The following is a 27,847-nucleotide window of genomic DNA, read 5'->3' as shown; positions in this document are numbered from 1 at the left end:
CTCCCGCGGGCGGGCAGGCAGAGCCCGGCGGCTGCGGGCACCGGTGGAGGGTCGCTGGCCGCCGCGCCGCTCCTCGCCTCGCATCTCCCTGCCTGCGGGAGGCCCCCGTGGTAAGACCGGGCCCCTGTCGGGGTGATCGCGGGAACGGGGACCTCACGGTCGGGAGAAGTTGGAATTCTACCCCTCTCCCGAGAATGCAGCTCGGCTGGGCATCCTCCCCCAGGTTGTTCCCTGGTCCCAGCTGGTGACGCGGGGCTGGTGACCGGGGAGGAAGGACCCCGGCAGCTCCGCAGGCTTCTCGGAGTTGGTGCTGGGTGCTGCTGGCCGAGGGGCAGGGGAGATTGCAGGTGCGACGGTGGGGAAGCGTAAGTGGGACTTGAGCTGGGCTGCAGGTGTGACAGTCCAGCTCATTGCGGGGACATGGGCTCGGCTCCCGGCTTGACGGCGCTTCGGATGGGCAGGAGTCGGTCCGTATTGCAAGTGCAACAGTGCAATATACAGGCAGGACGAATCTAAACTGCTGGGGCAATGGTGGAACATACAGGTGGGAGCCGGGCCGGGTTCCAGCTAAGAAGATACTGTGTGTGCGGGCTGGATGTGCTTGGACTGCAGGTGCCACTGTGCAATGTGCCAGTGTGATGTGGTTCAGATCGCCAGTGCAACAGTATAACGTGTAGGTGCAACGTGGTCCCGATTGCAGGTATGATGAGATGTGCTGGCAGGATGTGGTCCTGCTGTGCCTGGGTGTGACAGTGCATGTACTGAAGGGCATAGAGTGTACAGTTGCTGTGTCTGTTTCTGCAGCTGGGCCAGTTTCAGGCTTTTATTTTGAAAGATTCTACTATCCAGTGGTTTTGGACAAGGTCTCCCAAGCCCTGCCAGGATTCACTCAAATACTTCTCTCATGCCTCATCCTCCCCTTTTGCTCAATAGCTCTGCAACGATGAAGTGGCTTCTTGCAACATCAGCACCCAAATTCCAGAGCTTGGGGGTGGGGAAGGTGAGCTCAGATATACAGGAGAAGTACCCCAAACCAGTGGTCATACTCCTCCCTCCCTGTACCAGATCAGCATTGTGAACCATATGTTATTTTTCTTGGATTCCTGAGACTGAGGAATTTCTCTGAGTAAACACAGTGGGCTGTGAAACACATCAGGCTCCCTCACTGACTGCAAGGAAACTTATGGCTAAAATCAATTAAAAAGAAAAGTTGGAGTCAACAGAGTTACAGTAAGATTGAAATCATCCTACTTGCTCAGAATTTAGGCTATCTGGCCATTAATACCATTTCTCTTCCATCCACTTAAGCTTGTTTGTCCACAACACAGAGGAGCAGTGGCAGCCAAAACTTGAGGGCAGGGAGGGATTGCAGGAACTTGTGAGGTTGGTTTTTTTTCAGTCCTGTTATAAGTTCATAATCCTATTCTAGGCTTTCATCCAAGAATTTTTGCTTTGAAAATGCAAGCAGTGTTCAAGACCCATTGTGTAAAAGATAATATAAATGTAGGCCAGGAAGGGACCCAGCAGGTCAGCAAATTTAAGCAACTGAATGATATTATGCCTTATTGCACAGCACTGTAATTCATTCATTCCCAGTATCCTAGGAGGGAAAACTTTCAGAACTTTACCAACCTAGCATTATAATTTTTTTTCCCCAATGTAAGGCTTTATCTTACTTTGTATTTGCACTGTGATTGCATAATTCTCTCAGTCTGAAGTTTTTCCCTCTTATCAGTATAGCAATAGGAGTGACATGCTTTTATCTCAGCTGTGCAATGCTAAACAAGCTAGAACTTGGCATCCGCTATCGTGAAGAGTGTTCTGGCTTCTGTTGATCCCTAGCAATCCTATGCTGGGCTTCTCACTCTCTGACTTCCTGGTGGATGAGCAGAGTAGCAGGGCTCAGACATCCATTCAGTGCCTCTCATGCTTGGACACCTCATCTAGAAACAAATATCTCACCTGGCAGGTACTGTAATTAACCTCCTCCTCAGTCTCCTCTCATCCTGCAATGAGGATGAGGAATTGGGATTTTCTGCTGTCAGCTCAAATCTTATTCCATTTCTCTTATTAATGTTACTTTCACTACATATTCCCACACTGTGCTGCTCCAGTATTCTTCCAGCTTTCTCCCATTAGCTCTGTCATAAAGGGAGATGTTAAGTAGAATAAAGTCTCCCTCACTTTCATTAGTTACCCTTCCATATTACTGGCTCCCTGAGCCCTTTAGATCCGGACCCTATGTTTTACAATTTTTCATCTTCTGTGTCTTAAGTCCTGGTTCCTTGAGCTGCACAGAAAGTGGCTCCACTTCAGATGTGTTGGAATCTGAACTCTACCCCTTTCTTGTGTGCCAGGTATGCTGGATAAGTTTCCCAGAGCAACTGTGTAGAAAATTGTTCTTATCCAAGCAATCTAAGTTGCATTTTGCCCTTCTTTTCCCCATTTACTTCCATGCTGCCTTTTTTTTTTCCCCCTGCAACAATCATTCTGTTGATGAGGGATTTTTAATCCCACCATTTTATCCTAACCAGCCATGAGTAGAAGATGGGTGTAATTTGTCAGTGGGTAGCAACACAATGCCTAGATTAGGGAGTAAACAAAATTCATAGAGCTAGAACAGTTGGAGGAACTTCAGGCAAACTCCTATCTGAGCTCAGATTCAACTCCTGTTTGAATATCCTTGTAATATTTGCAATAAGGTCTATCAATTTATTTCAGAGGAAATACCACCCACTGAATCAACAAACTCATAGGATCCCACAGTGACAGGAAACTCTGTTCAGTGTAAAATACTGCAGTTGCTAGCTGCAAACAAACATATCACAAGGAGTTATCCTTGTTCTATTTGTTAATGCTGTACATTGCTTTTTATCTAACTAGGTGAGAAATAGCTAAATATTTTGTAGAAGCTAGGTATAGCCCTGCAGCATGATAACCCAGTGCAGGAGGGAGGCTCAAGAATAACTACGTGCTTCTGACCTAATGTATTATAACCCCTTTGGTATTATGCACCAAACTCGAGTTTATTCCAGTGTTTCTCAGCATTGCATGTACAGCAGTTTATCATACAGTGCTCGTGAGTATTGTGCTGCAGAGCCTGCTTCATCTCTCTGTGGCCACAAAAAGCACTCTGTATTATAATTACACAGAGAGCTCTGAAGTCCTGTGCCTTCATCCAAGATGCTAAAACCAAACTGTGAGCAGGAAAGAAGTTATGTCAACTTTCAAGCCTTGGCTTTCTCCTCTTAACGGAGGGTGGAATGGTGCTGATAGGCCTGACATGGGCTTGTAACAGCGTTCCTGTTGCTCCAGTTCTGCAGGCATGCTCCATAAACTGGAGCAAAGCACAAGGCAGGAATGCGTCAAAAAAAGGGTTCAAGGCATTTTGTGTGATTTCCCAGTGCCACTCAGGATCCTTGGCAGGGCAAGTATCATCTGGCTCTTTTCTCCTAGGGAAAAATAAGTAGTGAACAACAGCCAAGCTTTATGATTGCTACCAGATGTCATCAGTGATAGACAAGGAGCTAACTCTAAATGTGGAAACAAATGGAAACGGGTGCGTAGAGCTCATGAGCCCCTGAGTCACAACCTAACATCTGCAAGAGTGGCTGCAGTTGAAAGTAAGGGGTTGTACGATGTGGCAGGTGAATGTTTGTTACTGTGTTGTCTGCATTGGCAGAAATCACCAGGAGAGGGTCTAAAAGCATGATGACTTTTCTATTTGATGTAATTAACAGGTACCATTCATAGATTCAGTTGTTTCTACTAGTTTGATACCTGAACTGACATTTTGAGGTGCTGGGAATGCTGAAGCCACAGTCCAATGTGTTTGCAAAACTCTGCAGCAATTGAAGGTGTATTTCAAAGTGCTGTGAGAAACTTACTGAGCTGACAATGGAGATTGGGCTAAGCCAGAAGGACTGAGAGCCAGTGGATAAAGTCCTCATCCCAGCATTGGAGTTACTCATCTGATTCCAAAATGTTTCAGTAAGCTAAAAATAACATTTCAGAAGGGACTTTACTTCCATACTCTGTCCAGTAAAAAAAAAAAAAAAAAAAGAAAGACAAATAGAGCTGCCAAGTCTAGTGGTTTGTAGGTCACGATGTTGAACTTGGCGTGGTTATAGTAAATGCCACCAGGTGGTGCTATTTTTCATTGACTTCCCGTTTGTTATTCTTGCCATGACCATCATTTTGCCTCAGCTGACGTATTAATTACGGCATTAATTTGGAAAGATGTTTAAAGGTAAAGGAAGGATTTGGTATTTGCATTGCTGCTCTTTTGTAGTCTGTTCAGATTTCCTCAATTAATCTTTTGTGCTGGGAGACCTTCACTAAAAAGGAAGTGGGAGAAACTCCCATTGATAGGTCACATCACAGCTCACAGAGTATCCACAGGTTCAGTAACATTGAATTCTCCCCAGATCCGATTTGCAAAACCTTGCGTTGCCTCTGCTTGTCCCATGCTGATGGTTGATGCTGAGGTATCACTGGTGGCAGCAGGCCACCTCAGGGTTGTGTGGGTCTCCACTTTTCCAGCTAGGAGAGTGGAGTCATGTTTTAACAAGTGAGGACAACAAAAGAATTCAGAGTTCACTCCAGGAAAGTGTGGGAAAAGAGACACTCTGCAACCATAAAACCTCTAAATTTAGTTGTAGTTCAAAAAGGAAAATGTTGGTGATTTTACCCTTGCAGAGGTCAGATGGATTCGGAGACCCACAAGTCTGCTCTGCTCCCATCTGCTCTGCAGCAAGCTTCTCCATGGGGAGTCAGGGCTGTCTGTCCTTCTCAATCCCTGGCAAGACCAGTGCCAAGCAGGGGAACACACCAGTCCCTTCCCCATCCATATCCCACGGGCTGCAGGGCTGTATAGTGAGCTCATCTTTTACTGGAGACACAGCCTTTCCAGTCTGCCTTGTCAGGTGGAAGTGATGAAGGGAGGAAAGCAGCAGCAGAGCCTCTTTCCTCTCTCCAGATCAATGAATGAAGATGGCATTGTTTTCATGTATTTATTTATAGCTTTGGTGAGCAGCTCTGTTTGTGTCAGCCTGGCTGAAGAATAACTTTGTTAACCTCCACATTGTCAGTTCAATTGCATTATCTTTAATGAGGCAGCTCGCTCTCTCTGTGTAGCTTCTATTGTGCTGGCTTCCCCTGTGTGGGAACTGTCTGCTCCTCGGCTCTTCCTGCTTTTCTGTTAAATCATTGTATGATATTCACTGAAAGCAGTGAGCTAAGCCTCAGCATGATCTTCTAACAGAGGCCCCAGGTGGAAACAGAAGTTCTCCATACTACGAGGTAGCAGCTTTGTAGGTGTTGGTTTTCTTCCTGCAGCCTGCCATGAAAGCAAGGGGTGGCAAATCATCTCTTTCCATCAGCTTTAGGATTTTGACCCCTTTGCTGCCCACAGCTGAGGACCGTGGGTGGCAGCCTCTGCTGCTGTGGTTGTGTGAGTAAGCCTCCTGCCTGCCCAGAAACAGCCACAATCTCCTCCTTTGTGTGTTTCTAGCTCGGAAAAGACTGATTCAGTCTCTGAAGCAGATTAATTACTTCTGCTATTAAGGGGAGAAAGAAAAAAAAAAAAAAAAAGGAAAGAAGAAATGCTTTAGAATTGGTTGGCATAACTTTCAGTTGTGTATGCAATGCAGTAAAGCAAATGTGCTTTGAGCCAGAGCAAAAAAAGTTTGTGTGGAAAAAGAAATCTGGCTGTGATATTACCTGGCACTTCAGCCGTGGGCTATGCAATTTAGGGATTTTTCATGAACATGTCTTGTTCTTGACTTCTATGACAAGCAGTGCAAATTTGAGCCCACCATGAAGGTGAAATGGGCAGCAAATATTTTTATTTCCCTGACACATTTTATGTGTTGTTTCCCTTCTGTTTTACATCATGCTGATGTGGAGCCCAGATCCCCAAGTAGCTTACATCTGAAGCCTGGCTGAATTGCTCCATTTCTTCTTCAGAAGGCTGCTTTCCAGCCTGCTGGGCTCTGCTCACTTGTTTATGCACTGATGGGCTGTAGTTCCACATTTCAGAACAAGCTGTCCAATATTCATGAGTTATTTAGTATTTACCCAGTCCTGAGGCATCTTTTATAAGCCTGGGGATAAATTCTGGGTTTTGTTATTTCCATTACTGGAAATTGACTGAACCTCCACAACCATTACCAAGCCTTAAGTATGCCTCTACTTAGCTAGATGAGAAGTCAGGGAAAGGTCTATCACAAAGCTAAACTGATTTACAAGTCTAATTCCCAAACCCCTGGTCTGATAATGCTTGTAAGCAAGTATTGGAGCAAGCCATATGTGTAGAGATTAATCACTTATAAAATTATATCCAAATATTAGTTGTATTTTTTTTTAGTTAAATATAGTGATTTTCCTCTCAAAGATCAATGGCAGCCACATGCTCAGTTGGCATAAAGCACTACAGCTCTTTGGACTGACTTTGCAAACCTGAGAATGTGGCTGAACAACTGATTTCTTTGCAAAGGAAAAAAACAATACCAACTATGTGTTTCTGAAGAGATTTAAATTCATATCAAAACATAAAAGAGATCAAAGTGTGGGTCTAAGATATCTTGCATGTGAGTTAGTCCTATGTATAGTAAGGTCATTTTGCCCAAGCATGAGAATTTTCCATCATAAACCTCCAGCTGGTTGAGTTATATTAAAATCCTTTCACATCAATTCCAAGACCAAGTTAGAAAGGGAAAGATAACCTAGGAGGACAACTTTAGGTCCTTATGAAACAACTGGACCACAAACTGTAGCAAAGTGAAGGAGTTAAGCCAGGCAATTTTCTAGGATTACTGCATTATAAAATAGGGACTTCAAACTTCTTCCAGTAGTAGAGAAAACAGTCTGAAAGCATGTTTGGAGTGGATTAGTTTTGAAATCATGCTAAGCCACCCTTCTGCAAGAATTTATTTTAAATGGCACAAATGCTTTACTTCTTGGATTAGCAACTGAGCATGTTTTACTGTTACTCTCATTAGTGTTCATATTCAGACAAGCTCACAGGAAAGCACCTGGCAGTATCTGGGTTTGCTCTCCTTGACAAGTGTGATATATGCCATTAAGAATCCTGGCTGTGGTCAGCCTTATCTGAACAAAAATGTTCAGGATGTTTACTCTCAGGCTGTTCACCAGGTGAGATACCAGTCACTGTGATTCAGCAGCAGCTCTTGGAAAGGTGACGGAGCAACTTATCCTTGGCACTGTCCATAGGCACATCAAGGACAAGAGGGTCATCAGGAGCAGTCAACGTGGCTTTACCAAAGGGAAGTCATGTTTGACCACATGATAGCTTTTTAGGAGATGATAAACAAGTGGATAGATGATGGTAAAGCAGTGGATGTGGTCTATCTTGATTTCAGTAAGGCATTTGACACCATCTCCCACAGCATCCTTGCAGCTAAACTGAGGCAGTGTGGTCTCAATGATTAGATAGTGAAGTGGATTGTGAACAGGTTGAAGGAAAGGACTCAAAGAGGTGTGGTCAATGGGATGGGGTCTAGTTGGAGGCCTGTGTCTAGTGGAGACCCTCAGGGGTAAATACTGGGACCAGTGCTGTTCAACATATTAATTGATGACCTGGATGAGGGCACAGAGTGTTTCCTGACAACACCAAGGTGGGTGAAGTGGCTGACACACCAGAAGGTTGTGCTGCCATTCAGCAAGACTTGGACAGGCTGGAGAGCTGGGCAGGGAGAAATCTGATGAAATTCAACAAGGGCAAGTGTAGAGTCTTGCACCCAGGAAGGAACAACTCCATCCACCAGTATAGGTTGGGGACAGACCTGCCGGACAGCAGTGAAGGCAAAAGGGAGCTGGGTGTCCTGGTGGGTGGAAGGATGACCATGAGCCAGCAATGGGCTCTTGTGGCTAGGAAGGCCAGTACCACTCTAGGATGTATTAGAAGGGGGTGTGACCAGTAGGTTGAGAGAGGGTCTTCTCCCTTTCTACTCTGCACTGGTGAGGCTACATCTAGAATAATATGTCCAGTTTTGAGCCCTTCAGTCCAAGAAAAACAGTGAGCTGCTTGAAAGAGTCCAGAACAGAGGCAGAGGATGATTAAGGGAGTGGAACATCTTCCATATCAGGAGAGACTGAGGGAGCTGAGGGCTCTTTAGCTTAGAGAAGAGAAGACTAAGAGGTGACCTCATTAACATTTATAAATGTGTAAAGGGTGAGTTCCAAGAGGATGGAGCCAGGCTCTTCTTGTTGGGGCCCAAAGACTGGACAAGGGGCAATGGGTGGAAGTTGAGGCATAGGAAGTTTCACACAAATATGAGGAAAAATTTTCTCACTGTGAGGGTGACAGAGCACTGGAACAGGCTGCCCAGGGAGGTCATGGAGTCTCCCTCTCTGGAGATACTCAAAACTCTCCTGGATGTGTTCTTATGTAACCTGGTGTAGGTGATCCTGCTCTGGCAGGGGGGTTGGGCTAGATGATCTTTTGAAGTCCCTTCCAGCCCCTGAAATTCTGGGATTCTGTGATTACAGGTCCTTTCCAACCCCTAACATCCTATGGTCCTAGAGCACAACCCTCCTTGGATGCCTGAAGGTTCACCTGCCAAGTAGTTTCATGTCCTACCCCAAGGGTCACAGAAACACAGAATTGTTTTGGTTTGAAGAGACCTCTAAGAGCATCAGGTCCAAGCCAGTACTGCCAGGTCCCCACTAAACCCTTATCCCTCAGCACCATATCCCCATGGCTTTTCAGTCCCTCCAGGGAAGGGCGACTCCACCACTGCTTTGGACTGCCCTATCCCAGGGTGCAGGGAAACAAGGAGAAGCAACAACAAAACCTGCTCCTCCACCACCACCCTGCTTCATCTTCCCAAAGCAGCTCCTGCTCCCTTTACACCATTCTCCCCCCTGCCTAAGCAGCTTCTGCTCCACCACCACCATTTTTGCACCCAACCCAGAGCCAGGAGCAAGACCCTCAACCAGCCAAGATACCACACAGAGGAGCTCAGCCCCAGCCAGCACCCGTGGATGATATTGGAGTAGTCATCAAATCTCTTCCTAGCTAGCCGGGGGGCCACCAGGCCCCCCGGCCTTTGTTGTCACCACCACCATCACCCAGTGCGCACCATGAGGACTCACCAGTGATGAGAGGAGGATCCCTCTGCCCAGATGGGCTCAGCTTAGGGCTTCTGCCCTTCCTGGCATGGATTAAAAAGGGGAGTGGGTGGGGAGGGCCAAGTGGCCACACCTGGGGTGGGAGGAGACTCCAACAGAGCCCAGGTGCTCTGGGATTTGAGGGGAAAAAGGGGGAAAATGGGGCAGGTGGGGTGGAAAAGGGGCAGATATGGTGGGAAAGGGAAGGTGGTAGTGAAAGAAGGGGATTTTAAATAACTTTATTTTCCATAAATCCTTCATAATGTACAACTGCAGTCCATGGTTTGCTTTGCCTCCATGCAAAAAGAACAAACCCAGCAATACTTCATAAAATAAAGCACAATGGTGGCTATTACAATGAACTCTTTCCATAATTATCATTTTGCTTGGTGGGAAAATCTGTGCTTTTCAGATCAAGATAACAAATTTTAACAACAACAACAAAGTTCTGCAAGAGTGAATTTTTTCCCTGGATACCAGTAGACAACACCAGGATGATTGAGGGACTGGAGTACATGCCCTATGTGGGGGGGCTGAGAGCCCTGGGGCTTTTTATTCTGAGAGGAGAAGACTGTGAGGGGATTTAATAAATGTTTATAAATAGCTGAGGGCTGGATGTCAAGAGGCAGGGGACAGGCTCTGCTCAATTGCACCCTGTGACAGGACAAAGGGCAATGGATATAAACTCCAGCATAGGGGGTTGCACCTCAACATGAGGAGGAACTTCTTCACTGTGAGGGTCACAGAATACTGGAGCAGGCTGCCTAGAGAGATTGTGGAGTCTCCTCCTCTGGAGGCTTTTAAGACCCATCTGGATGTGTTCCTGTGAAACCTGAGCTAGATTCTATGGCAGGGTTGTTGGACTTGATGATCTTCAAAGGTCCCTTCCAACCCCTAACATCCTATGATCCATCTGCCAGCTGAAATGATCCCTCACTGTTTCAAGCCTCCTGGACTCTCACCACAAGCCAGGACCAGCATGAGACAATGATCTCATCTGCAGCACTGCCCTGTCATTTCAGCCGAGATGCCCAGGGCACTTGGACTGCAACATCATCACTGGCAGGAAAGGTTTGAGATGTCCTTCACAGGACAGCATGGTGGCATAGGGATAGTGTGGTCCTGACACTGCCATCATGCTGAAATCCTCTAGGGCTTCTGCAGGTCCCACACCAGGCCCAGGGCAGGGGGTTTCTGTGTTTCCAGAAGGTTTAAGTATGTGTGCCCTTTCAAAGGCAGGGGTGTGCATCCAAACCTCTTCGTGAAGAGCTAAAGGCTTTGCTTGTGCATCCTTTTTAAGGAGAGCTCTTTTGAGAGGGCAAAGGGAACCTGGGGAGAAATAACGATTAGAGGCTGATCTGCTGGAAAGCAGCTTTCAAGAGAAAGATCTTGGAGTGCTGGTGGACATGTTCACCGTTAAGCAGCAATGTGTCCTAATGGGCAAAAAGGCCAACAGAATTGTGGGCTGCATTAAGAAAGGTGTGGCCAGCAGGCTGAAGGAGGTTCTCCTGCCCTGGTGAGGCTGCAACTGAGTTTGTGTACTGGGGTCTCCAGTTCAAGAGGGACAGGAGACTACTGGAGACACAACAGAAAGCCATGAGGACCATTAAAGGACTGGAGCATCTTATGAGGAAAAGCTGAGAGACCTAGGGCTCTTTAGCCTGGAAAGGAGAAGCATGAGAGGGGTGTGTGTCTTATAAATGCATATAAGTAAAGGGTGGAGGTCATGAGGATGGGCCTGGGCTCTTTTCAGTGGTGGCCAGTGATAAGACAGCAACAGGTACAAAGCAGAACACAGGAGGTATCACTTGAAATTAAGGAGAAACTACATTGAGGGTGGCAGAGCACTGGAACAGGCTGCCCAGAGAGACTGTTGAGCCTCCTTCTCTGGAGACTCAAAACCCACCTGGAAGTGTTCCTGTGCAACTTGAACTTGCATTTAGCAGGGGTAGACTAGATGATCTTCAGACATCCCTTACAACCCCTACCATTTATGCTTGATTGTATAAACATGCTCTCAGAGTGTTTCCTATAGCAGGATGTGGAACTGTGCAGTCATTTCCCTGCACATTGAATTGTTATGATGAAGCTGCCTTAAATAGAAAGCACGTGACCATATTGGTCTCTTAAAGGCTGGTTGAATTTGGACTGATGTGTATTTTTGACATTGGTAGAGCTGTGCTCACGTATGCAAGAGCTGAGTTTTCCCACTAGGGCTTCAACTTTTGATCTGGGTATTCAGTTCGGGGTAGAGGCCTCACAGAGTAAGAAAAAACAGTATTTGTAGCCTAACAGCTACCCTGAGCCAGGCAGAAGGTCTCTGCTAAAATGAGCCATCTTGAAATATTCACAGTTTAATAATAACTGGCTTCCAGTTAACACCTCCCAAGAGGCTGAATGGATGTCTTTTGCAGCTGTGGCTTACAAACTAATTTCCACTTGGAATCTTGACCAGAAAGGCACACAGACTTTTTCTCTTAAAAAGACTTTTTAAAGTCTCTGCTCTCCTAGTTGCCTATCCTGGGGTGGGAGGCATTAGGTAGGGCATCCTTGTTATTTTAAGCTGTTCTGGCTCTCCCAGCATTTCAAAGACTCTGAGATCTTGCAGAGTTTAAAGCCCCAGAGCCACAAAACCAGAAAATGCCATGCAGCTGACTGAAGGTGCAAGGGGCTGTCCTCACTGCTTGCCACCCCCACATTCTTCATCCCACCCACCCCAGCCTTCCTTCTTGCTCTTTTTTTTCTTTGTCTTTTTTTTTTTTTTTCTTCAAGTATGCTTCTGTGTTGCGGGTTTTTTGGTTTGGGTTTTGTCTTTCCTTTGCTGCATCATTTTCCTGCTTTCATAATTTCCCTGCTCTGAGTCACTCCATGCTGGGACTGCTGGTGGGTGGATGTGCAGTGCAAGCTTCCCCTGTCCCAGGCCATGGGGAAGTGTCAGCCTCCCAGCACAGAGTGAATGAAGGGGGTGACAAATGACATGCAAATGCTTTCCCTGGAGGCTACAGAAAAGTCACTTTTTTGCACCTCTCTGATGCGGACATCCTGTTGAACTTTCTTAGAGCTGTGATTTGTAGACACTCATTTGGGGATATAGACTTCATTGTCTGAAGGTTGCTTGTCAGAGGAGAAAATGAAGTGGTTGGGGAAGTGAAGGCTCACACAGCCAGCTGAGAAGGATCCTTCCGTGTGAGAGAGACAAGGGAATTATTTGGCTTCAGTTCCAAGGTAGGAATTCTTTCCTCTGCCTGTTTTCTCTGTCCTGTTGCCATCCCGTGGAGGTGTTTAAAAACAAAACAAAGTAGTAAAAGGTTTTTGGCTCTCGTAATATCTCTCTGTGTGACAGCTTCCCATTAAGCAGGAGCAAGGAGAATCTTATAAAGTTACCACCATGCTGTCCATGTTGCTGGGTAACAATTCCTGCTTTTCACGTCACCCCAAATCATAATAATAAATTACATCCCCAAATGCTGAATTGATGCTGGACTTGGTGCTAGATGTACGTGATGCCTTTGCACAAGCATGTGGGTACTGGAGCAGGGAGTGGAAGGGACCTCCAAATCCACATTATGCCTCATCAGGATTTTTGTAGGATCCAGACCTCAGTTCCTCTCCTTTCCAGTTAGGGTCAGGATGCCTCGTTGGCTTCTGTGGATCTGCTAAAAACTTGATAAGACAGGGATGAAATGTTTGCAGCCCTGTTCGTTGCAGCACAGCTGGGAGCCAGCACCCTCTTCATTGGGTGATTGCTGCTGCCACCTGGCATCCCTCCAACTCAAAACCTGCCATACCTCCAAAGGCCTGTGGTATCATGTAAGGATACTGGAGGGCTCATAGTCACCATGGAAGGCATTTTAAATTAGTTCAGCCAATTTGGTGCTCAAACAGATGGGGAAGGCTGGCACCCTGCTTCTGTTCAGGTCTCCCTGGTGGCAGTGGCCATTTCTGAAGCAAAGATCTGACAGCTGCACCAACCTCATTTAAACCTGTCTTACCAGGTTAAAGTAAATTGGTTATTGACTGTCTTCAGACAGATTACCATTGTAACAATCCATTTAAAGCTAAGTACTAGTGCAGTCTTTAAATATAAATAAGGCTTTAGATGCCACTAAAGATCCTAACATGAATATATCCGAGTGTCTCACTTAAGCTTGATTTGTATGTGGTAGCTGCAGCAGCTGGATGATTATTTACTTGTTTATTCACTCATGAGGAAGAAGGTGCTGGTGTAACCACACCACTACCAACACATATTGAATTGACACCATTTACATCTTGTCCAAGACCTCACATGATACCATTTGCTGGGCTGGCACTCAGCATCCTAATAGTGATGGATGGGACTGAATCAGATCAACATAGTTTTCCTTTCTTTGTGAAAGCATAAGCTATGCTGGCAAAATACATATGCATTTATACCAGTACAGCCACAGTCCTTTTTGTCTATGCACAGAAGTCCTTTTCCTGGGGGTTTGCTGCCAGAAGCAGCATGTGGGTGGCACAGTTCCTGCCTGCTGTCTGCAGCAGGCTGTGTGTTCCTGCTCCCTTCTTCGCTCAAGACAAAATGCTCCCCAAATGCAGTGCCTCGGAGGATACAGCCAACCTGTGCTGCTTTGTGACACCTACTATTTGCTTATGCCTGGGATGTGCCAAGGCAGCACAGTGTGCTGGAGGCTTCATGAACTTCTTCAGTAATGCAGAGCAAGATTGGGCACTCATTCCAATACTTAACATTTTAAACATAAATCAGTCATCTGGCCTCTGATACAGGTGAGGATCAGGAATACCTAGATCTGAATGTGACCAAGGCCTCTGGTTATGGTAGAAAAAGTATGGAGCAGCAGTTGGTTTGTGTGCTGAGGTAAAGTCTGTTGGGCAAACCATGCCATTTGTGTGCATGTTTCAACTTCCCACCATACCTTTATCAGCTCCCCTGGGTAAGACAGTGACTGTGCTGTTGGTTCCTAACAACATTAACAGGCCCACACCAAGGGGTGAGGTTATTTTCTGAAATAGAGACTTCTGCTCACACCCACCATATCCTTCAGCACACAGGAGGATGATTTCATTAGCTTGTATGCACACAAGCTGTTCATATGCTGCACAGGAAAACACAATAGTACAAATGAAAGCAAAAGGAGAGGAGGAACAAACCCATCATGCTCCTTGAAGTGGTTTTAGAAAGTACAAAGCTAGGATGTTGTTTCTTTATAGTGACTGAGAAGTCTGACATGTTTCGAATTACAAAGGCTCTGCATATTCCCACCAGCAGAGTGAAAACTGGAACTATCCAGAAGAAAAAACTATCATTAGCAGTCAGCCAGGCAGAAGGGTCTCCCGAGTGCCAGGAACAGGCAAAGAAGAAAGAAGGGTCTGAGCAACAAAAAAGAGCTTTCCTTAAGGGCCAGCAGTGTGTCCCAGCAGTGTTCCCTTGGGAAGGGAAGCCTTAGAGGGCTGTGAGGGAAGCATGTGGGGTCTGGATGCTCTCAGACTTCTTCAAAGTACCTCCTCATACCCTCTCAAACACCATCCTGCATCATGAGCAACAGGTCTGTGCCCCAAAAATTCTAATGGTTTTGACCTGTGATTTTTATCACTTTTTTTTTCATTCAATTATACTTAGCTGCCCTAACAAATCTCCTTTTACATGTCCTCCCAGGTCCTTGCTTTGATCCATGACATCCTGGAGGCATGCAATAATTTAGACTGAAAGCTGTGCTGTGCAGTTCTGTTCTCCACAGCTTGGGGAAGAGATTGACATGCCCTGATTTATCTCCCACAGATGCCATCTCCCTAGGAGCTGATATGAAGGACAGAGTGGTACAGAAAACAGAATCTGGGAAGCACCTGATTCAAAAAGAATGAAGAAGGAAATTTTATGAACTAGGTTGGATGGATACAGGGATCACAACCCTGAAAGCAAATGATACAAAAAGTTAGCACCCTGGATCACAATGTTACTGTGGCTGGTTGTAAGAGGACAAGCCTTCATGATGATGCCTTTATGCTTCCCAAAGGAATCTCTTCAAATTAAGCCTATTTTTGCATGGACACTTCTTTACTTGCCATTCCCCAGCAGGCCTAACAAACCTCTAAGGGGAAGAAGCTAGGTGAAGAGAGGGTTGCAGTTATCACAGTGATTGTTGTGGTCTGTGAATGTCCCAACAGCAGCAAGCACTGTCAGGATGGGCCCTAGAGAGCAGCAGCCAGCACTAATGCTGAGCATGTGGCTGGGGAGGGCAGACCATGGGTGCTGAAGGCATGACTGGACAGAGGCTGTGGACATTGCTTCCACCATCACATCCTCCTCTGTGGCCTGGACAGCAAAAAGGAAGGGTCTCCATGCCCTTCTACTGGCAAGCAGCAGAAGGTATTCAGCCTTTTAAACCTAGCACATGGTCTCTTTTTATCAGGAGACTTTCTTTCCCTCAGTCAGTGTAGTCTAAACGGCCTCTCTGAGACAGCCAGATAGATGCGTTCCATTTTAATCCCTAATCTGTCTTGCTCTGTTGAGATCATTTACCTGCTAATGAGCTCCTGTGGTCAGAAATAAAAGGTGATACTAGCAGCCCTTTAAGGATGTGTCTGAGGCTTTGCAACTGTGCTTCACGGAAAACATGGAAAAATGTTTCATAGGCAATCATAATATATCACTCATATCTGTGTTTGTAAACACATTTATCACACCATCTGCAGAATCATACTGCAGTCTCCTCCGTATTTGTTTCCTTTCCATTTATATGGTACAGATCTTATTTATTTTATTCCCTTTTTATGACTAAATACATTAGCCATCCTTTTTCCTTCTCTACAGAAAGAATGCATTCTCTATGAGAAAGAATATTTAATCAATCCAATTTCTTCAATTTAGTGCATAAAAACACAAGCCAGTACTGTTTGGAGAGGTACCTTGCTTGGCTTTGTTTCTCATCGCTTCACATCTGTGCAGAGCAGGTGGGGAGGAAAGGATAATTCAGAACAAATCCGCTGGTAAACAGGATGCTCTGTTGCTATTTCCTGACTCCTGTTGCACTCACTGAGCTTCATTTTCAGAAATGAGCTAAGCATAAGGTCAGTAATGCTATCACAATCTCTCTGACTTTCTGTAGCTGATACAATATATAAAGGAAGTATTTGTACAACTAGGAGCAAAAGGCAAGCCCACTTTGATGCTGGGTTTGATAAGACAGATTTTGTCCTGTGCAAATTAAAAACCAATTTGTTGCATATAAAAAGAAGTTAGACTGAGGAAGAGTGATCTTGTAGTCAGCAGCCACTCCTGCAGTCCCTTGCCTGAACAGCATGAGCTCCATTGCAGCTCAGAGCAGGGCAGAGCCTGGGCATGAGCCAGACCATCCTTCTTCAACAGCTACTCTTGCAGGCTTTGCACCAGGCAGGATGACAGGGCTGTCCCATGCACACACAGGGCTCAAAACTAGCTTCTCTGCTCAGTGCACACTTTCACTTTGGGGAGAGGAAGAATCTGGGTTACGGCAGAGCCAAGAGGAGGTAAAAGTCCCACCCAGTGAGCCAGGACTTGGCCCTGGCTGCCAGCACTTGGGCATGTACCCATCCCCTGTGCAGAAGTAAAAAATCCAGGATAGTCAATTCTGCCTTCCAGGCAGGAGGCCAAGGATCTTTGCAGAAGCCACTGAAGAATGAGGCTGAGCAGGATGAGTTGTGCTCCACCCTGCCCCGTGTTGAAGACCTGGCCTTGATCCCAGGCAATTGAAGAGGACTGCTGGGCTGCATGCACAGCACAGGGCAGGATTTGACCACAGTTCCTTAGGAGCTTCTCTCCAGCCCCTCTCACTGTGGTGAGAGGTGTAGGACGTTGTGACTCTGTGGTAGGACACTTTTGCTTCTCTCCCTCCAGAAAGAGTGTTGCATTTGAGCCAACCCAAGTTCCTGGGCTTGTGTACAGTGGAACTACTGGGGATGACTAACTCCAGGAAGAATTTTACCCAGATTGAGTAAGGGCTCTGGGCTGCAGACAGCGATGACAAATCTTAGAAACTCAAGTCTGTACTTTGGCACAAGGGTTTGTTGTTTGGGTTTTCAGGTTTTTTTATATGGTCCTTTTTATTACTTTTCAGCTGTACAGTGTGTTCTTAGATGGTATACTCACAATGTTGTGTTTTCAATCATGATTATAATTTTTCAGAACAGTGAACAACCAGGCACTTGGCCAGCTCTTTCCCCATTGAAACAAAGGGAAACTCTGCAAGAGGGTTTCTCTAGAGCTCTCTGAAAGGATTTTCCATGGATGTATTGCACTAACTCCACTGTCCCTCTGACCCATATTCCTAATATCAGGTTTTCCTAAGGGGATTGGTCAAGCTCTCTCAAATATCACATCCCATTCCACTTTGCATCTTTCCAAGACGCATGTTTAAACCTATGATATCAAATTTGTGAATAAACTTTTAGGCTATATATTTGCCATTTGTCAAAATGAGACTTTCAGGTAAACCAGAAGCCATGGGGCTCTGTTGCAGCAAAGCAGGCAGGAACCCTCCTCAACAGTGCAGTCCCCAAGGAAAATCACAAGACAGGCTTTACAATAACAGACATTTCCAGGCATTAGAAACTGTCCATCCTTTATCCTCTATATTAGCTTTGTGGCAAATAAAACCTCACTGAGATTTCTCAGTTTAGATTTTTCAAGCCTTTTTTCCTGCATGTTGCAGGTCTGGAAACCCTTGTGCTGGAGCTGGCAAGAGAAAGCAAGACTCTCCTATAATCCCTTCAGGCTCCCCAGGTGCCGGGTTTTGGGGATATCTGGCCCCCAGGTTATTTTGAGCCCCGTGCTGGCTCATCAGCTCAGGCTAATAGGTGTCCTGACGATGTGGCAGGGAGGTGAGGTAGTGTGAGTGGCTAGTTTTAGGTTGAGCAGTTTTAGAATACATAGAATACATAGAATAAACCAGGTTGGAAGAGACCTTTTGTCCCCTTTTGTGGGACAAACTATCCTCTCTGGGAGAAATTCAGTTATAAAATTATTGCATTCAGCTTTGAAAAGGACTTGCATTGTGTAACTTAATTGCTGTAAGTCTGAATAGTAATAGTCCTGCCTAAAACAAACAAACAAACAAACAAAAACAACATAAAATTTGCTACCAATAGTTAATTAGACTTTTCTCTATCTCTGTGCTGAACCACATCCTCACCCTCCTTGCTGCTAACAGCATGGCTGGAATAGGCCATGTCCTTCAGGCAGATGGTCCAGGAGGGGATGATCCATGTCTCAGAGAAGATGTGCTGCTGTTTTACTAGCCTCCTGTTGCCATCCCTTTGCTTGCAACCTGTTGGGGTCTCACATTATCACACACAAGTGCCACATTTTGCAAACCTTCTTGCTGTTACATCAAGCAGGAGGAGAAGAATTGAGTGCTGCTGTAAAACTAACCCCTGCAGCAGCCAAAAGAAACAAAGGCAAAAAACAACAGGGTTACAGGATGCTCTTGTGAGCACAATATGCCAAAATTATTTCTTCATCCTGTAACAAATGCTTAGAACTTCACATCTTTTCCAATACAGTGAGATTTTAAAGTGGTTTAATGGACATAAGGAGTTCAGAGCTGATGATACCACTTTCAACCTTATACTTTCACTGCATGAAAATAGGTAATGGCTATTGACTGGTGTAAATTGGCTACTTTTAAAGCCATATTTGCTGGCTTAGATGTGCTAAGAGTCTCTCTACAGAGTTTTCAGGGCCTGAATGTAATGTCTGTGATTAAGGAGGGAATAAATTGCGTTTCTTCAGCAGAGAACTGGTTCCATAGTGTGTCCTACATGTGGGAGAGTTGGGGACCTACTATGGTTGAACTTTACATCCTAGGCATTAGGAGAAAAAACAGGACTGCCAGTGGATTGTTAGCTGACCCAGAAAAGTTCTCATTTTGTCTTCTCTTTTTCTATCAGGACAAACTGTTCACCATGTCAATCAAAAAGGAAAGTGCCCACAAGAAATGGGCTGCCCTGAAGGAGAAGCTTGGACCCCAGGAGACTGATCAGTCAGAGGCCAACCTGGAAAACGCAGAGCCAGAGCTCTGCATCCGTCTCCTGCAAATGCCATCAGTGGTGAACTACTCCGGGCTGAAGAAGCGACTGGAGAACAGTGATGATGCCTGGATGGTCCAGTTCCTGGAGCTGTGTGGGCTGGACCTCCTCCTGGAGGCTCTGGACAGGCTCTCTGGTCGAGGAGTGGCCAGGATTTCTGATGCCTTGCTTCAACTCACCTGCATTAACTGTGTGCGGGCAGTCATGAACTCTCACAAAGGTATCGAATACATTGTGAGCAACGAGGGCTACGTAAGAAAACTCTTCCAAGGTGAGAAGACATGTTCCTGCCTCACCCATCACATGTGGCCTGCTGTTTATCCTCCTGCAGGCAGAGGGCTTCTTGAAAGTTGTTGATAGCAACTGATTAGTGAATGGTATAATTTTCTTCTTTAAAATAATATTGCTTGAAAATGGCATTGCCTTTGACACTTAGTGCTAATCAGATGGACTCTTTTCCACCCAAATGTCTTCAGAGTTTACTGAGAAGTCAGGGATGAAGCCAGGATGTGGGTATGAGAAGTCCTTCAGCTGTCAACAGGCATTTGCTGTTTAGTCTTTGCAAGCCCCAAGGACAGTAGAAGAGGAATTGAAAGGGTTTGGAGACTTGTAGCCTGTAAAAGAGGGGGGAAGGTGACTCAGTTTACACTTAAGAAAGCACATTCTTTGCACTGCTCTATTACATCTACAGGATGATAGGTTATACCACTTAACTTTCTCCCACTATTCACTTGGCTTGCTGTTAGGTATGAAACCTGTGGGGCATCTCCTAGGGTTTATTGTACAGCACTTGGTGATGCTGGGAAGATAAGTTCTCTGCTGCTTCACAGAGCTGAGCTCACAGTAATGCCCAGAAACTTTTATCAACAGCTCTTTAAAATGTCTTTCATGTGAAAGGTATCCTGCCCCCTTCTTCAGTTTTGAAGTCCTCTTCCTTCCTCTTCACCCTGTGTTTCGTAGCCAGCGTGAAATACAGAGCTGGTGGGTTTGTGCTATAAAAACATAGGTTCCATGAGCTTTTCAGAAGTCAAGCTTCTTTGCACATTAATAAAGAAAAAATAAGATGGTCTAATCCACTCTTCCCAAGTCCCAGGGCTCACAGAGAAAGAACAGTGGAAAAAAAGAGAATACATGAGGACTGATTAGAACAATTGGCCTGCTTGATATGCACATTGGATGTTTCTGTACTAAAAATAAGACACACTAATTGAGGAAAATGGTTCATCTGCTGTTCTAGAGAATACCCACATGTGAAAATGGGAAGTAAAATGTGTGATTGTAAGTGCTGAGGTCTTGGCTGCTGATGCATCGCACCACTAGTACGTGGAGGAAATTAACATCTACAAGCAACACCAAAATGCTGATAGGGTACCTGAACTAGTATTTACTGTTCCCACTAGAGGTTACTATCAAATATTGCTATTGGGATGGAATATCTCTAAATTGAGATATTTTTTCTTCCCATCTTCCACATATTGGCTCCACTCCTTCAGGTTTTTTTCTACCACTGATTGTAAGCCATGTAGCAGAAGACACTGAGATGCAAAGTATTAATGTAATTATAAATTCTTTTCTGTTTTGTTTTTCTTTAGCACTTGACACAACTAATGTCATGGTCAAAAAGCAAGTATTTGAGCTCCTGGCTGCACTGTGTATTTACTCATCAGATGGCCACTCCTTGGCTTTGGATGCCCTGGACCATTACAAGGCAAGTGCTGCAGCAGGAGGTGTGGCTTTGCTCTGATCCATGCAGGTAGATCAAGAGAAAGATCACTTTGGCAAGAGGGGCAGGAATTTACTAGATGAAAGCCATAGGAAATTTGCCCTAGTCCACAGTGCTCTGTGACTTGTCTGGACAAATGACTTCCAGCCAGAAGGTCTTTCCTTGTCAGGAAAAGCACTGCAAGATTAGCATAATACATAGTGCCACCTCCATGGGTTTCACTGGCCATAAGCCCAGGCAGGTACATCAATTACCAGTGTAAACAGATCCAAGAGGTGTTTCATTGACTTTCTTTTCTGACCAGACCTTGCTCCACAATGGAGGAGTGAGTGCTACCTGGGTCTTCCTGTCTTGCACACAGTGGGATAAACAGGTTTTAAGATGCTAATTCTGAGGGCCTGCACCAAAGCTGCAGATGCCTGTGTCTTCTGTGAACAGAAATATCACTTGTGTTATTAACAGAGTGTGAAGAACCAGCAGTACCGATTCAGCGTCATCATGAACGAGCTCTCCAACACAGATAATGTGCCATACATGGTGACATTGCTGAGTGCTATCAATGCCATCATACTCGGGAAAGAAGAGCTAAGAACAAGGACACAAATAAGAAACGAGTTCATAGGTAAGGATATTTGTTGCACCTAACTTTCTCAGAACTGGAGAAAACCAGTTGCCAAGCAGTTTTATTTTCAGATGCATCCATAAAGTGACTGAAGAGGACTAGGGAGCAAAACTGCAAATATTAAAGAAAAATAATCCTTTCTGGGTTTTGTTTTTTTGGTGAGTTTGTTTTGGTTGGCTGGTTGGTTGGATTTTTCTTTATTTGGTTAGGGTATTTTGGTGGTGTTGGTCTTTGTTCTGTTCAACAACCTATCTGTAATTTTTTTAAATTTTTTTTTTACATTGCTGCTGTCCCATAGGTTTGATCCTTTCTGGAATCACAGCAGATTCTTTAATACATTTCTGTAACCAACTGTCTTAGGTAGCCACTTTTCCATATGTTGCAGCTCTTTGTAAGAGTAGGTAAGGCTTCTTCACCCTGTGTCTACTCACACAGAAGCTGCCCTACGGAAGATTCACCTCACATAAATGCACACATCTGAGGTAGTGAGCATAGTCTCCATTTTCCTCTGTGAAGAGCAAGAGACACTTGACTGCCTTGTTCATCTGACTGATTTTAGATGTCTAATGTGGAACGAGCCATCTCGTGCCCCAGAAGTGCCTGTGTCCCTCAGTAACTCCAGTTCACACAGCTGCAGACCTGTACTGTGGGTCTCTTCATTTACCAGATGACCCTACCCACTTTGACAGATCCTTGTGAAGATGTTTCCACATGTAGTCTCTGCAGAAAGTGTTTGTGAGCATAACATTATATAAAAATCATAACAGATCAGTATCGAGTCGGTCATCATGACAATGTTTTATTTTGTTCTCCCAGGGCTTCAGCTGTTGGATATTTTAGACAAACTAAGGTAAGAATCGTTGTTTAAATTTTCTTTTATCAATGAGGTTCGCAATAATGTAGCTATGGAAACTTAATGCTGACCAGCCTTCAGCTGTGTGAAGCATACCTGGGTGAAGCAGACCATGCTTTTGTGTACCGGTTACATGGGAACTAGGCCCCTCTTAAGCTGTCCTTGTCAAGCACAGTGTCATGGGGACAGTTGTTGGTGCAGATGGCATTGACGGAGGCTCTGGGCACAGATGGAGCAAGGAATGAACCTGAAGTGATGCTGTGAGCTCACTGAGCAACTTGTATTCAAAACCCCTTCACTGCTGGTGTTGGTCCCAGAATCATTCAGCTAAAGCACTTCACTAATACATATCTGGGCATACCTGTCTTAATAGTTTCTTAATTTAAAAATGAAGGGCTGTCAGAAATACCCTTGATAAATTCTAGATTGTATTAGATGTGAGTTGCAGTTATCCACGTAACTGGATTTGCTCCACCAAACACCATAAAAATTAGAAAAGAGAAGCTCTTTCGGTAGTGCTAACTAGTAAGGATAGAGCTCCTGCACTGGATGGTCTCAAGAGTGCAGAAAACTTTGTTTTAGAGTGTTTGAAGAGTTTTTAATCTATTTTTGAGTTATAAAGAAGGAAAATTTTCTAAGAAATGTCACTGGAATAATTTTCACTTGTCTTGACATAAAGAAAAGAAACCCAAACATAAAAAGCAGATACTCTAGTTTCAAGAAGGTAGAAATGCCAGTCTTGTTCCAGCTCAAAGAAGTCCATATAAATCATGCACTGGGCCAGGTTATGCCAAGAACAGTCCCATTCATTGTATGTGTTGACTGTAGAAAGAGTTACATTCAGTTCAAGAAAGGATGGCATTTGATCCTTTATACAGAGTTGAGTACTTTCAACACTGATGGGCTAAGTCTGAGAGACAAAGACATAAAAGTCATTTTAAAAAAGGAATCACCTGAAAATCAGTGAAGGGCTCCCCCATGAAAATCGATGTTGTAATATTGTAGAGACATAGAGGAGGAGGATCTGATTATCCAGTGTGATACATTTGAGGAGTTCAAGACAGAAGATGATGAGGAATTGTTAAAGATATGTGATGGGATCAACATGAATGATCATCATGAGGTTTTTTCATCTCTCTTCAATAAAGTAAGTAGACTCTTATTCAGGTCATGAAGTTAACATACTTTGCTTGGAAGCATCCTTGTTCTGATGGAAAGATGCTCTGTCTTCCAGGTGAGCCGCTCTCCAGTCTCCATCCAGCTGCTGTCCATCCTCCAGAGCCTCTTGCACTTGGAACCATCTCATCACTCCAGCCTTCTGCTGTGGGAATCCTTGGATGCAGTAGTGAACAGAGCCCTTTTGCTTGCTAATGACAGTAAGAATGGCATATCCATCCAGCCTTGCACTCTCCTCCTCTTGTTTTTCCATCTACTGCCCACAGAAGTTGTTCCCAGATGTGCAGGAAATAATGTATGGAACTTGCTAAAGCTGAATGGGGACAAAGCTATGCCTCCTGTACAAGGTCAAGTCTTGATGCCAAGCCCTAGCCATGCAGATGCCAGTGAGAGCTGGCCACATTTAGCAGTGGGCTCAGGATTCATGGTTTTGTGTTGATGATTAAGACTTGAGCTTTGGGTCATGGGAGTAAGTGGGAATCAGTCTTTGATCCTGTGGCTGGTGCTGGTTAGTCTTGCTGGCAGGTACGCTCAAAACAATTTTTGTAAGCCAGGGTCATAGGAAGGGAATTGTTGGAAGCTAGAAGTGCAGTTATGTAAAAGGACACCAGGATGGGCTCTGTGGCTCCAGATCTGCTTGCTTAAGGTTGAATAGCGTGAACCAACTTCTGGCTCTCATCCCTTTTTCTGACCCCCAACTCATTTCTCTAGTCCAAGAGAACACAGTTGAAGAAGTCATCGAGAGGCTGCTATCTATCAAGAAACATCCAAACAAGCAAAAGCAAGCTGAAAATCAGCTGACTGAGAGTGCAAATGGAAGCATTCATACTGAGCTAGAACCATGTGCACGTGCAGCTCGGAGCCCCATGGGATCATCAAACCCCTCCAAGGCACCAACAGCTCCCTCAGGGGCACCCACTAATGAAAAGAAAATCACATCTTCTCATCTCACAGCCTGCTGTCCTTTGCCAGAGACATCTAACCCTCCACACAACACTGCTCCTGTCCCACAGCCTCCACCCCCACCACCCCCACCACCTCCACCCCCACCATCTGGCATGGCAGCTTTGACCCCCACATCCCCCATGATGAATGCACCCCCAGAGTCTCTACTCCCTGGCATCCCACCCCCTCCCCCCCCCACTACCTGGCATGGGCGGCATCCCACCCCCTCCACCCCCACTGCCTGGCATGGGGGGCATCCCACCCCCTCCACCCCCACTGCCTGGCATGGGTGGCATCCCACCCCCTCCACCCCCACTGCCTGGCATGGGAGGCATCCCACCCCCTCCACCCCCACTGCCTGGCATGGTGGGTATCCCCCCTCCTCCACCCCCATTGCCTGGCATGGGTGGCATACCCCCACCTCCACCCCCTTTGCCTGGCATGGGTGGCATACCCGCACCTCCACCCCTTCTGCCTGGCATGGCAGGAGATCATATAGAAACCATAGTGGCCTCCCAGTTCAGCTGCCCTCTTGGACTGGGGAGACCTCCCCACAAGCCAGTGAAGACACCAACATTAAGAATGAAGAAACTGAACTGGCAGAAGCTGCCCTCCAATGTGGTGAGAGGTGGGTACTTCTGTCATAAAGTCACTGCTGTTTTAGGGGTGACCCAGGGGAGAGAGCACTATCTTTGAGTTTGTCAAATGTGGTTGACTCCATTTAGATGCAGAACTCCCCTGCTTCGCATTACATGTGACTGGCAGAGCTCAAATAAATGCTACTAATACAATATAATATCCATGACAATTAAATCAGTAGTTTGGAATACTTTGTTTATAACTAAAATAATTTGAAATTAAAAGAAGTGGGATTAATGGGAAGATTTTCCTGATCCACCATGACATGCCTTGGGCTCAAGTTCTCAACAGGCTCTGATTTCAGTTCCCCAGAATTCTGTTCTACAGTTCATTTATACTTGCATCTGGGTATATTAAAGTCAAGAGTAAGAGTGCAGGTAAGGATCATGTCACACTTTGAGAAGGACATTGAAGGAATTGGAGAGCTGTGATATTGACTGATTTGTCTCTTGATTTTGGAGTTACATTTCCCTGTCCTAGTGGATCCAAAGAGAAGCATGAAATGTGAGAAGCCAGGACAGGCAATGTCAGCTTTGTCCTACACAAGCAAGACAGCCACTGCAAAGAAGTTGTCTTAGGTGAATTCTAAATAGGGAATATTTTCAATCACAGGAGCAGTTAATTGTTGGGATTATTTCAGTAGAGATGTCAAGAATGTTTGAGTGATTTTTAATTCTTTTTTTTCTAAAATGTTTAAGAAAATGCAGTGGGAATTAATTCAAGTAGTCCTATAGGCAGTATGACAAGAAGGGTCAATTATAAAATGGAGGAAGGCTGCAGCCAGAAAGTATACAGGTTGTGGCCAGTGTCTCAGCTAGCATGCAAGGAAGCAAAACTAGCATCAACTATGGGACTAGAAAACATATGACTTACGTGCTTCCCATGCTGATCTAGTTTTGCGTACCATGGAGGAGTGCACAGTTGTTGTATAGGGAGGGGTGGGGTTGTCTGGCCTCTGTGTGCCCAGTGCTGCATCCAGCACATCCTGGAGTAAAGCACCAGGTTTAATTACCCTTTAAGCCCTTTGGATCCTGCCTATGGGATTTAGTATCCTCAATAATTAACATTTTTCCAAGACTAATATGTCTCTTCTTAATTCGTTCATCTTCTGAGAAGTGTTCCTTCTAGCAACTCATATTGCCCAAGAAGCCAGAAGCTTTCAACTGTCCCTGTAGCCAGTCTAAAGTCCTTGGTTGGTTTTTTTTTTCAGAAAGCCATTCAATGTGGGCTTCAGTGAGCAGCAGCAGTGAGGAAACTATAGAGCCCAACTACACCAGCATAGAGCAGCTGTTCTGCTTTCCACAACCAACCCCTAAGGAGAAAACGGCAGCACCACTGAAGGCAGAACCAAAGGAGGTGAGGAGGTCCCCCTCATTCTTGCAAATAAAGATCACTGCAGACAGCTCATCTAATGTGAGATATCTTTTTTTTCTTTAATGAAGATCACATTTTTGGACTCCAAGAAAAGTCTCAATTTGAACATATTTTTGAAGCAATTTAAATGGTAAGATATGGCCATTTTTTGTGACAGTTGACAAAACTTTAAGCAGGTTTTGCAAAGTATCTGGAAGGTTGTCATGAAATCTGTTCTAGCCAGTGTGCTTTGGTGGTCTGTGTTACTGAAACATCTGAATATTTTCTGTTTGTCCTACACTGTCTTTAAAAAACCGAGTTTAGGAGTTTAATTATGTTTTTACATACGACATCTCTGTATGTCTGCAAAGCATTACATCTCCATGTTACAAGTAAAGTTACAGCACAGAATCTTACAGTTACTTATGCTGTGAGATACATCTAGAGGTCAAATTTCTCCTCAAAACAGGGCCAATGAAGAAGTTAAGAATTAAATTTTCTTTTGAGGTTGTCAGATGCCCAAAGACAAAGATCTGAGCTGCAGGATGGATCTCTGGCCTTGAGTCATTTGTCCAGGGCCAGAAACAAAATCTGGGGCAGATCCTGGTTTTCAGTTAATCACATGGACATATGTTTCCACTTGAGTTATCATGCCTCTCACTAGGGAAGGCATGGTGCACTTGCACAGATACATGTCTCAGTAGCACATGATTGTGGAAGAAGAGTCTTTGGATAACAGCTGCCTCTGTTCTTCCTCCCTGCAGCTCCAATGAAGAGGTGGCTGCCATGGTCCAGAATGGGGACCGAACGAAGTTTGATGTTGAAGTTCTGAAGCAGTTGCTGAAGCTGCTGCCTGAAAAGCATGAGGTCAGGAGGAAAAATGATACCCTTAGTTTGCAGTGCTGAGCTTGGGGTGCAGTCCTGCAGTCTTGATTCTTTATTTCTCATTAGATAGAAAACCTGAAGGCCTTCAAAGAAGAGAAATCAAAGCTAGCAAATGCAGATCAATTTTATCTTCTGCTTCTTCAGATTCCCAGGTAAGGGTATTAGTCATGAACTTCAGCCCAATTCTTTACTTAGTTTACCTCTGAGAAGTTTAAGCTTTTTTTTAGAGGCCTCACAGACAGACACTGATGCATATAACTTGTGGATTCTCCTTTCCACCTTGGAGCCCTTAGATGAATCACAGAATGTTAGGGGTTGGAAGGGACTTCTAGAGATCAATGGGTCCAACCCCCCACCTGCCAAAGCAGGATCACCTAGGACAGGCCACACAGGAATGTATCCAGGTGGGTTTTGAAAGTTTCCAGAGAAGGAGACCTCAGAACCTCTCTGGGCAGCC

At 45.1% G+C, this 27,847-nt stretch overlaps 1 protein-coding gene across 1 annotated transcript; it reads left to right on the top strand.

Annotated features, from left to right (window-relative positions):
• Positions 1-9: 9 nt before the first annotated feature.
• On the top strand, positions 10-22,393 carry LOC104304055 (inverted formin 2). Its single transcript, XM_054161773.1, has 5 exons — positions 10-110; positions 19,057-19,465; positions 20,787-20,902; positions 21,380-21,539; positions 22,356-22,393. Exons 2-5 carry the CDS (start codon positions 19,072-19,074, stop codon positions 22,391-22,393), a joined length of 708 nt encoding a protein of 235 aa, XP_054017748.1. The 5' UTR covers positions 10-110; positions 19,057-19,071.
• Positions 22,394-27,847: the final 5,454 nt, after the last annotated feature.

This window comes from Dryobates pubescens, chromosome 5 (assembly GCF_014839835.1).
Source record: "Dryobates pubescens isolate bDryPub1 chromosome 5, bDryPub1.pri, whole genome shotgun sequence".
Lineage (NCBI taxonomy): Eukaryota > Metazoa > Chordata > Aves > Piciformes > Picidae > Dryobates > Dryobates pubescens.
Note: the sequence above shows the minus strand (reverse complement) of the source record. Positions and strands in the feature narration are given on the sequence as shown.